General features: G+C 46.4%; 1 protein-coding gene across 1 annotated transcript; it reads right to left on the bottom strand.

Annotated features, from left to right (window-relative positions):
* Window positions 1–675: 675 nt before the first annotated feature.
* On the bottom strand, window positions 676–15,737 carry LOC112949808 (DEP domain-containing mTOR-interacting protein-like). The gene is made up of 9 exons (XM_026042274.1): window positions 15,652–15,737; window positions 9,713–9,891; window positions 7,491–7,614; window positions 6,412–6,590; window positions 5,629–5,814; window positions 4,708–4,848; window positions 4,308–4,378; window positions 2,114–2,218; window positions 676–947 (listed from the first exon to the last, which is right to left on the bottom strand). The coding sequence occupies exons 1-9, from the start codon at window positions 15,735–15,737 to the stop codon at window positions 822–824; spliced, it is 1,197 nt and encodes a 398-aa protein (XP_025898059.1). The 3' UTR covers window positions 676–821.
* Window positions 15,738–17,230: the final 1,493 nt, after the last annotated feature.

Consider the following 17,230-nt stretch of genomic DNA (forward strand, 5'->3'; position numbering starts at 1 on the left):
GGCCTCGTTTTGGGCAGSTTTCGCTTGTATCTGTTCCATCCTGCTTGGATTTCCTAGTGCCCAGTAATACTGCGGAACTCGGACTGCCCCTTGGGCAGACAGTATTTAGCGGCTCTCCTTTCCCCGAGCTTSGTACTAGCCTAAAACCTTCCAGACCTCTGCTCTGCTCCATACTGAGACTGGCTAATGAATTTAAGCAGTTGTTTGAGAGTGTGGGGCATCACGGGGGTGAAGATTACGATCACAGAAGTCTCTGATTTCTTCAAGAATCTCAACTAGAAAAGAAAACGACCACTCCTAGCTGGAAGTGAGGCTGAGCCAAGAGTAGCAGAAGCCTTGGACTTTCTTTGCAAAGTAACTCATCCTTGCATTCATCTCCTTCTTTCCTTGATACAATTGATGGTGTGACTTACCAGACCATCTGGAGAACGTGTTGTGCTCTTGGCACTCAAAGGAGCTCAGTCATGCTCCCTTCCTTGGTAGCAACCCTTCATACTCACCAGTTTGTGCTACCTGACTTGCTGCTTGGCTGGGGGAAAGAATCCTGTGTGCTAAGGACTTGGCTTCAAGATGTGCTCAACTCTCTCACTGGCATTAAAAAGAACTGTGAGAGTTTAGACCCTCTCAAAAGCAGGTATAGCCAAATATTTCATCATCGACATCCCAGACTTGTCTATTAGAATGTTTTTATTGGAAAATATATTAAAATGCCTGGTTAAAATCTGAGTGAAAGGTTGTGCCTGGTCCCTTCCCATGGTCCATCGTTCTTTTGAGAAGTGTCCTGCTTTTCCAAACAGCGGTGGGACGAGAGACTCCTTCATTCATTCAACAGCTTCCATGACTTCCATGACCAGAGTTCGTGGTCCTGTCATGATGAGGCTGCTGATGGTCTGATAGTCCAAGTGCAAAACACACATGCCGTTCACAGAGAAAACAAACTGACACACCTGCAAGGAGACGAASGGCTGGTTACCTTCGACTGATGCATGGAGGCAACGCTGCTCGTGACTATCTAGAGCCAACCTTTGCGATGCAAGTGACTTGCTACAGAATCCCACAAACCAGAAAGCATCACTGCTCTATCAGTTACACCAATAATCACTGTGCTACAATCACTGCATCATAAAAAGGGACAAAAGGGATTTAGACAGTGAGCTAACAGAAAGCAAAAAGACTCATTTGTGAGCAGTGCTTGATTTTGCAGATGGAAATGAGGCACTATATTAATATTTGGCAGTTTGGTAGCAAATGAGATTAGAAGGGGAGAGATGAGCTGGGCTCCTGAGTAAATGAAACAAATTCACCAATTCCCAATCCTGCCTGAAGCAAACAAGCAGTCACAAACTCTTCCTCTGAAGAACCACTTTTTTAAAATATCCAAATGATTTTATAGTTATATCAGTTTGCTGAAATGACTCCCCTCACTGCTAAGATTTTTATAGTGGATCTGTGAAACTCTATGTTTCCTTCACCTGCTCGTAAAACTGTTATCTGTAGCCCATACGTTGGTCTACAATGATTATCAAGACCTCAGTTCATTTCACCTGAGCTGGAAATCCTGCAGATTACTAGACAAATCAAGGGGAAATTATCAATCTAAAATCATTCAGCTTTCCTGGATATAAACAAGAAAGAAAAAGCAGTTCTGCACAGAGCAATGCTGTTAATAGCAGATGAACACAAATACATGACACTGCAGGAGTGGCAAGAGCGAACGACTCGTGATAAAGCTCTGCTCCTTCCCTGCTTCACTTCAGCTCTAGTCACTGTATATAACTGAAGTGGGAATTCCTGCTTTTAGTACTAAAACAGAACTTGAGTAGCTATAAAGTTTGCCACAGGACAGCTTATTTTGGCCCTTTTAGCTGCCCAGCCTTTGAACTGCTCGGGCAGAAGACAAGCCCCAGCCAGGAAGACCCACGTAGCACGTTTTGCCTGCAGGACAGCATGTCTTTCACTCTGCCTCCCACATTGTCACCGAAGCTTCCTCTGACGTGACCAGATTTATCCCTGTTGCAGCTGGTGGCATTATCACAGAGGATGTTTGCAGCCTGGGAAGCTCAAGCAGGACGAATGTCCTCTCTCGTGTTAAGTTACCGTGATGAAGAAGTACCTTCATCCCTGCAGCAGCAGCAGGTCCTCCCGGGTCCACTGCTTGGATGTGGCAAGGTCTTCCTCCTCGGACCACAAACCCCCAGCCCACAGCATCCCCCACAATCTACAAACAGAACAAAAGGGCTTTAAAAACAACAAAAAAAAGGCTTTTTCTTCTTCTCTGGAAGAGATTCTGCAGTGCTGAAGCTAAGGTTACCTGATTAGCTTAAACACTTCCACAAGTGAACATCCCACCTGCCCACCAAGCAATGACCTGCTCCCCAATTCCAAATGCAGCACCAGCACACAACTCTATGGTGTGAATTCTTCTCAAGATCATTATCTCCAAGATTGGTGGGAGAAAAACAGAATGGTTTGGCTCAAGGACCAGCAAAGCAGAAAGAAAAGGATCCTTATGTTCTCCTTCCAGCTCTGCTAGCAACAGTGTCAGCTCTTTCTCAGTCTCTCAGGTGGAGGAGGTCACCCTTGGGAATTAGCGAGACTTCCATAGCTGTGCATCATAAATCTCTGACAGATCTCAGCATGGCAGCTGGGCACTGATTCCTCCTGGGAATCCCGGTTTCTAGGAGAGTTCTTCCATCTCTCTCTCTTTTTATTCTGGCGGAGAATTTTATTCTCATTTACCTGCACCAGTGCAGTGCTTCAGAGAGCACCCTTGACAATAAAACTGCCCTTCCATTTTCCTCTTGTCTCATGTTCAACTGTGGGTAGAGATTAAGTTTTTGCTTTTACTTTTTGAGGTTGTCGTTTATTTCTCTATTTGCAGGTATAGTCAATATTTCTCCTTAGCTTGTTCAGTGTCTTGCTATATTTGGGCAAAACACAGATTTTTAAGAACTATTTAATCCTCCAGGTCTTCTCTGATACTACACTAGCATCATTTGGCAGAGCATGATGGAACATGCCCAGCATGTGTGTCACAAGAGATGCAAAATTATTTGCTATCTGTAAAGCTGCTTTCTGATTAACATGCCATGCCAGCAAGAACAGAATAACGAAGCACAGGCAACATGACATTAAATGCATGACGTGCACTAAGACCATGTGCAGAACATTTCTAGAGAACGCACACRGAGTGTTTGCCTTTTTTTCCTGGCACAGGACAGCATTTCCAGGATGGAAATATCCACTCTTTGAACTTTTCCCGCTCTGATCTCAGCTTGTCAAAGCAGTTTGCCGCGATACGTTGGCCATCTGATGTGACTTAAAGGGAAAACAAACTCTCAAAGCACTCTGCATATTACCCATATAAACAAATAAAAGCAACTGCAGAGCTAAGCAGAAGGAAATGAGCCATGAAAAGCCCAGCCTGGCAGAGTTGAAGGGCAGGGCAAGAGCGTTCTGGAGGCGAAGGAATGGCATGTGCTCAGACTTGATCCACAGCCCTTCCCTTCTGTAACCTCTCTTGCAGCAAACCAGTAAGGCAAGAGAGGCAGCAGGCTTCCTGAACTGGCCGTATGGAATTTCCCCTCATGGAGCGGGATAGGAAAAGTCTGAAAAATAGGGAGTGTGGCAATTCTGGYCGAATGATCATTTACACAAAAATAAACAAGTGTGATAGGATCCAGAGGGCAGCACTCAATAGCTCTGCTTGGACTGACTGGAGCTATCAGGTTCTACATCTTTAGAAGAATAAAAGCCCCAAACTAAGGGTTTTTGCAGCATCCTGAAGATTTTGCAGGGTATTGTGAATCTCAAATGCTCCTCTTTCACTTCTGTTCCCTACAACCCTTTTTCTTCAGAAACCTAGTGATGCCTCCCAATCTGGTCTGTAGCACAAAGCCAAAAATCCATAAAACTGCACAGAAAGGTGACATCTTTGTGACTGAGAGGATAAGGGATATCAARGCCTCAGCTGTCACAAGACTTGACTGAATCTTCAGTTTGCCTGGAGCCTGGTGAAATACAAATAGGACTTTTCCTGGGCAGGAAATGTTCTCTTTCCTGATTCTACCTATTTTTGATATACATGAAATGAAAGCAGGGGATGCAGAGAGTGAAAACCAGTTTCACCCCAGGATGGCTGCAGACATTGACCCACTGAAAGGCATCATGTTAGCTAAGTGTGACGATGTGACATGCAATCAAAGTTTCAACACACAGAGCTCACAGCAACAGACACGAAGCTAGTAAAGAGTGGTCACAGAGTCCAGGCTCTTAKATTAGCAATACTGCTCAGAGTGATCACTTACAGTTAGTGTTTTCTTGATGTAGGGGGCCCCAGGGGACAGGAGCTCTTCATTGGTGACTGGTCTCTTTAACACTAGAGAGGAAGGTGACAGATCCTATCAGAATCAAGGCTTTCATACAGTAAAGTGCTTAATAGCAAGCGTGGGGATTACCATAGGCTGAGGAACAGATGGTAGAGCCAGCTACAATTACTGCACATWGAAATCTTTGAATTCAACTTTCTTTCCCCCTAAGATAATTGTACAACTTTTCAAATCAAGCCCCAGAGATGAGGTTGACCCTCCTCCCTTGCACATTGCCAAGTAGTTCGTGGATAGGTTTGCTCGTAAGGCCTGAGCCAGCCCATATCCCAGAGATGTGGACATGTCTAATGCAATAACAAGGCAATGCAGAAGCTCTGACCTGATTTGGGGTTGCACTCAGCCGCGGGAGGGAAGACCAATATAGGAGCAGCACTGAAGTAAGGGTTGGAGTTTCCAGCCAGGGAAGTGATGCTGCTCCTTCGAACTGCTGAGACAATTTTAATCTCCTTGTTGGGTTGGACTGAAAGAAGCCAGAAAAAAAAATACCTAAGGAAGGAATAAATAAGCCTAAAATAACAAAATTACTCTATCAGCCTGGCCCTTATCTGAAGGGAAAACATGCACTGAAGGTGGAAGTATAAAATAGTATAAAACTAGCCTTAAATAAGAGATTTCAGGGATAAAAAGCAATGTAGTGTGGCATAGTGAAATTTTAAATACAAACTTTCTGCCCTGTTTTTGAGGCTAAGCAAGCTCTGCATAAATTAGGGAATAGTCTGTGTCTGAATCAATTTCTTTTCTGTTCATGTAAATAAAAAGACAGGAATCAAATTTCTAGCTCTTAAAAGTCACACACACATACACACATACACACACCCCTGAGTTTGTTTGTGTTTGTTTGTCCCTCCTGCTTACTGGCATTCCCATGCCAGGCTGGTATTCCTGGCTCCTGATGGCCCACATGAGTCTAAGGGAATTTGAGGTGTGTGGGATAACTGGTTCAAGACCGACACATTTATGTCCTGTTTCAAAATAGAAACTCTCTGACTTCCAGGAAAGGAAATAATTATATATGACAGGGAGCCTCTAATAAAAATAGTAATATTAGAGACATGAGATGTTATTTTCCTGGGACAGGCAGCTAGGGGAAGAGACCGCCACTGAATTGGAATATCCACCACAAACCAGTGCTTGGGATGGGTGGTTACTTCATCATACACCTGGAACAACATTCCAGGTTTCCTCTGGCCGGGACAGTCTTGCTTTTGCATCCTTGCACAAACAGAGCCACAGGAATTACCAGAAAGGAAGCTCGTGTTGCCTGGGTCCGGGTTGAGCTTGCGCAGGCAGAAGGGACTGTCCGGGCTCTCGGACAGAGCACGAGAAGAGGTTTCACTGAGCAGCTCCGTGAGACGACGTCTCCGGCGAAAGTTGATCCAGAACTGATAGAGAATGTTGCTGTCAAAGAAGTGATGCCTGTTGGACACTGGCAGAGGACAGAAGAGGGGAGAGTGGCTGAAGGTGTGCAGAAAATACATGGCAAACACCCTGAGGGGCCCACGTTAATTATTTTTAATATCTTTATGCTACATTTTAATCTTTGTAGTTGTTTGAGAACATCAACCCAATGGCTACCCACAGGGAAGCTGGCATGACCACTGTCACTCCTCAAGCTGTCCCTTTCCCAAGGTGTTCAGAAGACCTGATGCTTTTTGAATGGAAAGTTCAGCTCCAGCAGAATATTGTGATCTCCACATCACATCCTCACAAACAGCCTCCAAAACCCAGGGAGGATCCCAGGCCTCTAGCCCAAGGCTTTGAAGAACTGCAGAAAAATAACTTGACTCTCATCTCAAAGCCTTTGTGGGTGATGCCAGACTGCTCTGATTTCAAGGGTCACAAACTCCAGACATAGAACTAAATGGACCCATTGCCATATCAAGTGGGCACTCAACCAGCACTTGTTGCATTGCATGAATGGGGATTTGTTCCTAGCACAGCCCTGACAACTGTGCTCATCTTCTCCCGTCCCTCTTGCTCATCTTCTCCTGCCCCTTTCTGCTTGGTGTGAGCCTCCACTCACCGTGCTGAACGATCCCGTGCTCCAGCAGTGCCCGGCCCAGCTCCACGGCTTCCTTTCGGTTGGCTGCTTCTCCCTCCTGCATGAGCCAGTCAATCATTTCGGAGCCCAAGAAGGTCCTCTGGTACTTCACAGAGTTCTCCTCCCGCACCTTCAGAATTGAATCTTCAACACTGATCAGCCTGGCACAGAGCGGAACACGGCTCCAGTGACCCTTCCTAGCCCTRCCTACCTGCACAGGATGCTCAGCAGCAGCTGAAGCCAGCCAAAACAAGCCCAAAAGAAGCAGGCAAACTGTTCTAGACAAAATATTTTTGTCTAGAATCAGAGGGAAGGGAGAGGGCAATGCGCAGATGCAACTTTCTAYGCGAATCTGATTGCTTTGTATGTCTTCATCACAAGGAGGAAGCAGCGTCAGGAAAATCAGCTCAGCTGGACTGCAGGGCAAAGGCAAACAAGCAACAAAACTGTATGTCCAAATGTCAGCTAATCCAAATTGACGTAGAAGATGCAGTCCAGTAAAGACAAGCACACTCTTTGCTGCCTATATGGAAGCGAAATTCAGCGCATCCACGAGAGGGAGCAGCGACTTCAGCCATGAGAAGAGTCAGATGCTTTTCTCCACTGTCCGATTTCCTCTGCCAAAGCCAAAGGGACGCCCTCGTGGCAGCAAGGCACAGCAGAAATCTCCTTGCCTGAGCAAGGAGTTCTCCCTCAGGGCTAATTTGTGAGTTTTCAATGTGTTAAAGGATCAAGAAAATATTAAGAGGTTGTTAAAGGAGACACCCAGAGAGAGCTTTGAGGCTGAACCCAGACTAAGGACTTATTAGGTGTCTGTGAAGATGATTTGGATTTTGAAAGAGAATTGATCAAAAAGAGGGAACATTTCTGAGTAAACACCTAGATAAGTAGGAATTTGTCTCAAAACAGCAGATCCTGATGCTACAGCAGGAGGTACAAAGCCAGAGGAAGAGAAAAGCTGGCTGGAGCAGTGATTCCAGGGCAAAGCATCAGCAGAWCCAGCAGGCTGCATTTCCAAAGCTCTGGCTGAGAATTGTTTTGTAGGGAAAGGACTCACTTACTTCTCATAAAGACTCTGCCCTCTCATGAACACCTTCACATCCTWACTGAGGGGGAAGGTCCCGTCATCCTTGCGGAAACGATATAAGAGTTTGGCATCCTTGTAGTCTGAGTGCTCGTCGCAAACTGAAAGGAGGAGTTGGGAGAAGGCGCTTCAGTGCTGCAGCGTGCAGGCAGCACGGGCTGGATGTCAACACACAGAGAACAGAAACACAGAGCCCTAACTCAGCAGTTTTAGTTATCTCTAGGTTAAAAGGTATAGAGGTTTATGTGTGATGCTCTTCTCTAGGTCTTCTCTTCAATACGAAAAACCTCCTTTTCACATTTCTCTTGGGAACGACTTACAGGACTGAGCCCATGGAAAGCCAATGGAAAACCAAACTATTTTTCCTCTTCGAAGACCAATCTGAATGTGTTTCCAGCATGTCATAGAGTAACAGCTCAAACCCCGTCAGGCCATTAAGAAGCAGCACAGAAAACGATCTTTGTGAGCTAATTATTGCCTTCTGGATCCCAACAAAGAGGAGTGCAAACAGCTTGGCCAGCCAACTGCAAAGCACTTAGCACAGTGCTGGGGTTAGCAAACAGGCCGGTTACTGTAGGACTAATGAGAATCAATGGGCATACGGTGAGTTAGAAAGTCAACTTTCATGTTCTGCAAGGAATTATCACAAGAAACGGGAGGGACGCATCCATGATAAGCAACCAAAACAGCACTGGCACTCAGTGCTGCTTAAGTTTAATCAACTAATAGATTTATTTGAACCTGACAGCCTGGCTGTGGAAAAATCACTTGGAAGAYGGAAAAATAATCAGTTTTAAGTGTTAATGGTTAACCAAGAACTAACTGCATCACCTTTATTCTTCTGAGATAAAGCACAGCAGCAGAGCTTATTTTTATTCAAGGCACCTTAATGTAAAGGGCATTAATCTCATCAAGCACCAGATGGCAACTGGGAATGTTGGGACTGCAGCAGACAAAGACTATTCTGCGCCCAGTAGAAGAGGGAGGAAGATCAGGTTGAATTTCATATGAGCATTATGTCCTTCWGTCTCCTCAGCTGCAACCTCTTGTAATAAACTACCAACCACCAAACTAACAACCAGGTTATCCCAGCTCTTGTCCTGAAGACTGGGAAGCAAGTTTGCAGGAGAGAGCTGGGCCAAGGGATAAAGCAGGTTTCCTCTCTGAGCTCAGCCACTCCTGCTCACAAACTTACTTTCTCCTTTCCTTAGCAAAAAGGTTTTGGGCAGAAAACCCTGATATAACCACACAAAAAAAAAAAAAACTTGACAAGATGAAAATGAAAAAAAAATCTTCACTGGAAACTGAAGACCTTCCTATTTAAGGACTGTTGCTCTTACTTGTCAGAGTGGGAGATGTGTTGTCAAAGGCAGGAAAGGTCAAGGCAGGGAAACTGTCCCAGACTTGGCTGAACATCTGGTCTTGTCAGAAAAGCTTTGGGTGGATATGCACAAGGACTCCACAATAAGCTGTTCTTTCCCCATAGCAGCATCATACAAGAACCAAGAGAAGAGGAAGACTTCAGCAGTGGCTACCTGAATCTGACCAAAGCYTTTTAAAATAGCATCACATCCATTTAATTTCCAAGAAAGACATTCCTGCAGGATTGCTTTGGCCACAAGTTGACAGGGATTGGATTACACTTTGCACTGACTAGCACGGACTCCCCCTTCCTAGTTCTCCCACTCAAGTGTATGCTGGGAAATCGAGGAACACTGTTTTTGCATGGCAAAAAAAAATGAACTTTGGTGCATACATAAAGTATCCACTAACATTCAGCTTACATTTCTGCATGATACAAATGTGAGCTAAGATTGGTMGCTGTAAAAGTGTCCACCTCTGTTTAGGTGGCTGCATTTGCTGTAGGGAGCACAAGTAAGATATAACTGAATGTGCTTTGAAGTGAGCATTTGAAATGTCTTTTTACCAATACATAGCCCTAGTATTTTTTTTTTTTTAAGTTTGTGGTGTGTCTTGCAAAGCACTACAACTTAACAGAGATGCAATTGTGGCCTTGTAGGGCCTTGTACTTGCCTGCAATCTTCRAGCTCCTCTGGGAGCACTCACCCATGGGAAGGTCATAAAACAGGGACTTAACTGCTCCCATTTCCTGGTCTGACCGATAAACACTGTTTTGGCCAGCTACTCACATGTTCTCTCTGGGGAGGCTTAAAGGGCAGCTCAAAAAAATCCACAAACCGTGGTGGATGATGTAGTGGTCCATCAGCTTCTGCATGAGGCGGATGCCCGTCTCTCTGTCGGGTGCTTCCTTGTGGTCGATCAGCCAGTCTGTGAGCTCCTTCGCCACGAAGCAGTTCGGGTACGTCCGAAGGTGGTAACGTCTGTCCTTAATGAGCTTCCCATCGTGGAGGCGAAGCCTGGAGAGACAGAACATCGTTGAACACGGCTGGCGTTGCAGSGACATGGGACTCTGACAGCTCGTTATCCACCCAGCCTGCAGAAACCACTGATGCTTTGGGACTTCTGGCAAGTGCCCAGTGACTTATAAGCTTAAATATTTCTGCTTTGCAAGACTGCATCAGTCCATCCTAAGAAGAATTCTCTCTTCAATGTCCCCTTCTCTCCTACTGTCGCCTCACTGCTTTTGTAATCACCTATAGCTGGCTTAGCTTGAACCTTATGTGCCTTTTTTTCTAAACCAATCTCTATAAAACCACATGAGCTAACTGAGGCTTGTGAAAAAGAGCCAAAAAAGTAGAAAAAAAAAAAAGAGTAGTAGGTGTTCTTGGCACAGTTTTGTACCTATCTTTCTTCTTCTCATAACTACATGAGCAAGAACAGGAGCTGGCCCCAGGACAAAAGCTGAGGTCTTAGTCACAGCTCGGGGTGGGAATGCTAATGGGAACATCCGTCACTCCCGTGTGCGGCTGACGAAGATGAAGGTCAGGCTAATTGCACCCACCRCTGTGCTCCTGCACCCACCAGCAAGCAGCAAACAGCATCAGACTGGTCCTGCTCACGTGCACTAGCACTGGGCTGCATATGCTCCAAGAAAGCCCAGCCTTCAATCCCACTGATAGTCCCGACACGTTCTGCTTTACACTGGGATCRACTGGGAGTGAATTTACCAGAACCTGCCTGCAAGAGCCTGGCCAGCCCTGGCATAAGGACTGGGCTAAATAAAGGTCACACAAGTGAGCACGGCTCTAACTTTTAAAAGGGYTTTAACATGAGCAAGTCACAAAGCACAGACATTTTCTGGATTCAAGCTATAGGGAAATATACAGGGAAATACATCCCAAATTTGGAATGAGATGCAATTAGAAGCCAAACTTTTGCCTTGTGGTCCTTACTGTTTTGAAAATATTAACCCAGTAAAATGCCCAGTGCATGCAGCAGATTCAGAGCAGAGATTTTTAATTAATATCTTCTCCCCAACTCCATCTTTTTTTCCCACATTTCAAATTATTCATTCTGATTCACAGTTTTGCCCTGGGCCAGTATATTTTATAGATGCATTAATCACTAGATCATTCCTTTATTTAACACTTCAAGTTCTGCAGTTCAAGTATTTTTTGAAGCAATTATCTGTACTTCGCATCATACGTGATGCTGTCTGTTGCAGAATACTTTCAGGAACAAGAATTCCAAAATATCCTGGGATCTAACAGATAACAACAGCGTATTCCACATTATAGGATTAATGAATACTAGGTCTTCAAGACATGACCCGTGTCTGCGTGGAGAAGATTTATTCATTGATTGTCGCAACTAATGTTCTGGCTGCTATGAGTGTAATCTATTACTTAAAAGAGATTTTCAGGGACACACATATTCATGTGAAAATGTTGTTATTTTGCCCTTACAATCAGTGCAGCAGGCACCAGAGGATACTCAACTCACTGCCCCTGTGTCCTTGTTCATTTTCCTCTTCTTTACTCTTTCTATTTTTTTATTTACTATTTAAGAGGAGACATGAATTTTGTCCTTGGTTTACAGCAGGACATAACCCCAGCTGTGTCTTTGAGCAGCTCAGCCGACTCCCTATAAACCAGTCAAAAGAATATGTTGGAGAAAGGAAGTTAATGCAACTGACTGGCTTATAATCATGCTGCAGATAAAAATTGTTAGGAAAGGGCATGTAGCCCAATATTACGGCTTTCCTAAATGCCAAAAATTTCCTCGTATACATTTTACTTCTTCAAGAGGAAGAAAAATAAAGAAAACAGAATAATACAAGGATAAAATGCTTGCTGGAACATGAGAATTGACTATTAAGAAATACTCCTCATTTGGCGGTCAGGGTGCTGCTTTCACACGCATTTGCTGCGGATCGGCTGCACTGGGAAACCAAATTGTTTCTTTGCCAAGGTCGCCAAAAAGGCATCATTATTCATCCTGTGTAACCTTGCTGAAAGGCAGATCTGCAGCGGTGAAAAGAGAAAATAAACTCTTGAGATTAGAGTGTGCAAGTCACTTCAGATGTTACTAATACAACATAGAACTTGTCAAGATTTGGAAGATTGATTTTCTACTTCGGAGCTGAGTGATCTGAGCTGTTGCCTCTTTCATCCATTTTTCCTCCCCCTGTCTTCGGTGTCCTCTCCCTTGGTGTTATTTCCTCCTGTTTAAATGAAACTCTCCCAAATGCTTCACACAGCATCACTGGGAGGCTGGTTGTGTTGATCCACCTTGGTGCAGGCACAAGCATCTGCTCTAATGCGTCCAATTGCTGGAGAAGATGCCAGAGAAGGGGAATGTTCCTGTGCAGGCTCCAAGTACTATAATTCTTGGCTCTCCTAAGCACTTGTGTCTTGCTCAGGSTGCAGATATTGGACAGGCAGAGCAATGGCTAGAGCTGCAGCCACCACGCACAAAGTGTCTGCATGAAGCCAAACGCCTCTGTGGGAGCAGATAAGGCGTTGGGTGCAACGTGACTAATTGGGTGCTCTTACAAAAGGCCACCCAGGAGCCCTGCTCCTGCTGCACACACACAACGCCCAGGACACGGGGTGAGGTTTCCACGCAAGAGCACAGGCCAGGAGCAAAAGAAGTCACAGCAGGAGATGTGAGCAACAGGAGCCTGACACAGCAGCTCCGTTGAACACAATACCAAGAGAGCAGAGGAAATCTTAATCTTTACAATGAGTCTCTACTCATCATGAACCCAACAACACAAAGTTGAACCCAAGTTCCCCATTGTAGACTAGAAAGCAGCATCATTGTGGGAGTTGAGGGGCTCTCACAGGTCTAGCCACAGCACCCACCATCCCTCATTATTTTTAGGATTGGTTTTGTTCCTATCTGTCCCCACCTACCTTTCCCTCACCCCTCCCTTGTGCAGCTGTTTCTGGCTCAGAAATCCATCCTGACGCTGAACAGACTCATCCCTCCGGCCAAACCAAACCGAGAGGGATTTGCAGACTTCCTCGGAGGCCAAAGAATCATGAAGACAGAGCAAAGGTCTGTTTGGTCAAATAAAACATGGGGAGGAGGCAGGGCAGGATGTGGAGCGGAGGGAAAACAAACGTTCGAGGTTTTATATAGATATAGCAGCATTATTTGCCGATGGAGGCCTGCAGAACTGACGCATGGAAAGCCAGGCAGGCTGCAGCTGCCCGGATGGCTGCAAGGCTCCTTCACATTCATTGCTTGTGTGGAGAGGAGCTGCAGAGAGCAGTGCGGACGTGTAGTCCTGCTTTCCCTGACGCAAGGTCTTCCAGCCTCCCTGCCTCAGTTCCCCCATCCCAACCTAGGTGACACCCCAGGGAGTTTGATCTCACCGTGAAACAGCTCTGCAGCACTACATACCCTGAGGACTTGCACTGTATTCGCATCCAACACCCACAAAACKCAGCAGGAGAGAGGGCAGTTGTGCTGGGCGAGATCCCTGCTGCTCCCTAGGCCAAGGGCTCCAGGAGCAGCCGGGATGAGACGCAATCCAGGTGGAATGGGGCTGCCTTCCACAGCCAGGTGCTTGCAGAGCAGCGGGCATCCCGCAGGGCGCCTGTTTTCAGCTCACACCAACCTCGACTGTGAGAGCTCTTGGTGCTTCTCCACGTTCCTCAGTGTGGCCTCTGCTCCCTTGCTCCTCCTGCCTTCTACCACGTTTCCCAGCAAATAACTTGCACCAGATCAAGCTCGTCCTCACATAAGGAACTGAGCCAACCAGGCAGCACCCTCCTTGCAATGAGTTCACTGTTAGGGATTTTTGGAGCTACCCAATTCCCCAATATTCCAAGGCACTCCAGTTCGGAAATGAGTGCACTAAAAAGTATGTCTGCTTCTTTCAAGTTCTCTCCAAGATCATCCCAGTCACTTTTAACAGAAAGTTACTCTTTCAACAGAAAGTTGCTCCCTTTCTGCACAAATCTTGTCTTTCTTGAGGATTTTACCATCCTTTTTTAATGGTTCAAGGGACATTCAGGTTTCCAGTGAGGAGTGAAGTTCCCAGACAAATACTGTCAAGAAAAAAGTGGGCTGTGGTATCAGTTGTCAGAAGAGGATAATCTTTGCATTGTGCCTTTCCCTCTCTTCTAGGAACTAGAGCATTGTGTAGTATGGGAGAACAGTTCAAAGAGATTTATTGTATCCMTTTCTCCTCTTTAGACACATAACTACCAGACCGACAAGTGATCCGATATCCTGGCATCCTGAAAAAAACACCAGGAAGCCACTTCACTGGATCTGATGGCAGATCCTATGGATCTGATGGCAGTTTCAACGCATGGGCTGAAAATCTTCTCGTCTCTCCCATTACCTGACCCCTCTCCTTTAGCCCTGCCTATAAGACCCTTCTCAAACTGCAGTCACTCAAAATGGGCAAAACACCAGGAAAAAAGTTAACATGAATAAGCCCCCTCTGTCCATGGGAAGGAAAAAGTAATTTTTTCAGTGCTTTACCTCTCTTGCACTGAGTTACTGAAATGAAGCACCTCAATCTTAGATCAACTGCTGCTTTTTCCTACAAGAAAATTAAGCACATTTTCTAAACCTGGCTTATGTTTGAGCTGCAAGTCTGGCAAAAGCAGGAAGGTTTATGCAGTTCTCCATCCCCCAGCAGCAGCGCTCCCCGTTGCTACCTAAGCAAAAGATTTAATATACGGAGCTGGACAGCAGTACTGGGGAAAAAGAAGGCTGGAAATGCAGCTGAGCATCAGTAGCTATTTAAAATCTTTGGGCACGGGCTGTGTTTGCAGGATGGAGCCCTAATCCTTATTTGGAAGCTATAAATCCTTAATATGATGTAAATAAATAAAGCTGAGGTTAACGTGGCTCACAGAGGACGGACAACACAGGTACAAAAGGCTTATTTTATAAATCTTGCACTAGCAAACTTGGTTCTGGGTTAAGTTATTCAAAGATGCATTTTCTAGTTTCTACCTGCATTTTAAAACGAAGCAGAAAGGACCCAGATGCAAACCCACAATCCGTGCTCAAGAGCTGGAAGAGCCTGAAGTTCCACACTTCGAAGCAGTTCTGTTTTTCCAACCCCAGATCCACAAGGAAAAGGAAAATGTTTTCTCAGTCCCACAGGTTTTCTTGCATAGCAGAATACATTTTCATTGAAAAAATCTCCTAAGTTGCTCAAAAACTGTGATGACAAAAAAAAAAAAAAAAAAAAAAAAAGCACATTTTTACGAGTGACTTTTAAAAAGGAGAGCCCTGTTTTGCTGTGCAAAGCAGTTCAGGAGCAGGGCCACCCACGGGGCAGCCTCTGGAATCACCTTTGGAAGTCCAAGCATGGACCAAAGCTTTCCAGGTAGCCSTGCTCTCGCGTAGCTGAGGACCAGGGAACTCACCACAGCTGCTCAGTGCCAGTTCCAAGCTTGAGGGAAGATGCAAAAGGAGCAGAAAACCTGTTTCCATCTAAAAACAGCTGCTATGCGAGATGCCTGGGGGTGGTGGGCAGCTGAGACCCAGCTGTGCTGCGGGAAGCACCAGAATGAAGCAACAAGGGAAAAGCCCCCGTCCCCCTCTGCCTAGGTGAGACTATCAGCTGGCAAAGAGGAGGGAGAGACGCTTCCACTTGGGACAAAAGTGCTTATTCCTAGATAATACCTTGCACCTACTGCTGATGGAAGGCGGTTGGAATTTCAGGGAGCGACAACCCTGAGCATCCCCTGCCCCAGCGCAGACAGCGGGACCCACCCGGCCCGGCTCCTGTCGCCTCCTACCTCAGCTGCTCTCCAGCGATCATCACCTCTGCCCGGTGGTGCCTCTCGGTGGCTTTCTTCTTCAGGCTGCTGCTCAGGCTCTCCATGCCAGGCCGGGGCTGTGGGGAGATGCCCGGGGGTCTCGGGGACGCGGGCGCCCCGCGCGCTCCCTGTGCCCGGCTGGCAAGGGGCACGTTGGCAGCCAAGTTCCTGCTCCCCGCCTCTCCTTCCCTCCCTGTCCTCCAAAGGAGGAGCCTGTGCAATCTGATCCTGGCGTCCCGGTTCCTCACGGGCACTTCTCCAGCAAAGCCTCTGCTGGGAGCCTGGACTCCTTCCTAGGGGAGGGAAGCGGAGCTCCCACGGCTCCAGGTCTCRCTCCGAGCCCTGCGAGGAGGCAGGGCTGGCGTTTCCACGAGCTGGAGTTGCCTTTCTTGCTACGTGCAACCACTCGTGGCTGCAGCAAGCTCTGTAGAAACACAGGTTGGAAGTTGGGTGATTTGATCAAGACAAGCCGCAACTGTCCCCTCTTCGTGCTGACACTTTCCCACAAAAATTTCCAGAAGTCCCTTTTGTCATGCAATGTCCAGGCATGAAGGGATGGTCCCACCTCTTCCCCAAGGGACCCCAGAGTGGGTTGCATCCAACACTGTGGCCAATAGTTGCTAAAAGGTGGGCACAGAACAGTGTGGACCCTTCCTCATCGCAGCAACCCTCCCAGAAGTCAGAAGAGGAGCACAGGTTGTAGGAGAGAAGAATCTAGAGCCAACCTCCATCCCCTCTGCCTGCCTGGCAAGAGACCAAGAGACTCTTCTCTCCTCAAAATCCATAGTCCTCGTGAAATCATCTGCGTTTGTACTGAAAAAGCCACTGGAGCATGGCCAGAACTGCAGATCAGCAGCTCCCTCTCTGCACAAAGACAGAAGTTCTCCATTCAGAGCAATCAAAACCCATTGAGGCTCCCGCTCTCAGATTAACCAGTATCACTGAAATCACCCAGCAGAAGCAAATATTTTGCAGCTGGGGAAAGTTTGAAGCACAAACACAGTCCCTAGCAGTCTGGCAAGCTGCAAGAGAGTCACATTTCTGTGCACAGAGGTCCAGCATAAGCAAAACAAGGTCACAGAACTCCCCAGTTATCCACAGATGCTCCAGAGGGGCTCTGGAGGCCACGTACAGCTTGCACCACGCCAGCCAGGTCCCCTGCTTTAGTTGTTGGCAGATCTGTGGTTTTCCACTGTTCAGTCTTGCAGTAAACTCAACAGCCCAGCTTTAGTCCTTCAGTTCTGTCCTAAGCCCTTCAAATGACCTAAGCCCGGAGTCAGAACTTAACAGATTCCACACTGACCTAGGAAATACGTATACAATAAAATAATGCAATGACTCAAATACTGATCAGCGGTTCCCTTCATGTGCACTTTTCATTAATCCTCTAACTTCTCCTGCAGTCTCCTGAAATCCACAGGAGTTGCCTCCCAAGACAGGAATCGGAAGCTCAAACACAGCCGTGGATCCGGGTCTTGTGGAGACTGACTTTGTGCTCACTGAGATCAAACACACGTAGAACCAGGACCCAAGAARCAAGAGCTGCCACTGAAGCATC

The sequence above is a fragment of the Nothoprocta perdicaria genome, unplaced genomic scaffold (assembly GCF_003342845.1).
Source record: "Nothoprocta perdicaria isolate Ctin4 unplaced genomic scaffold, notPer1 scaffold_3, whole genome shotgun sequence".
Lineage (NCBI taxonomy): Eukaryota > Metazoa > Chordata > Aves > Tinamiformes > Tinamidae > Nothoprocta > Nothoprocta perdicaria.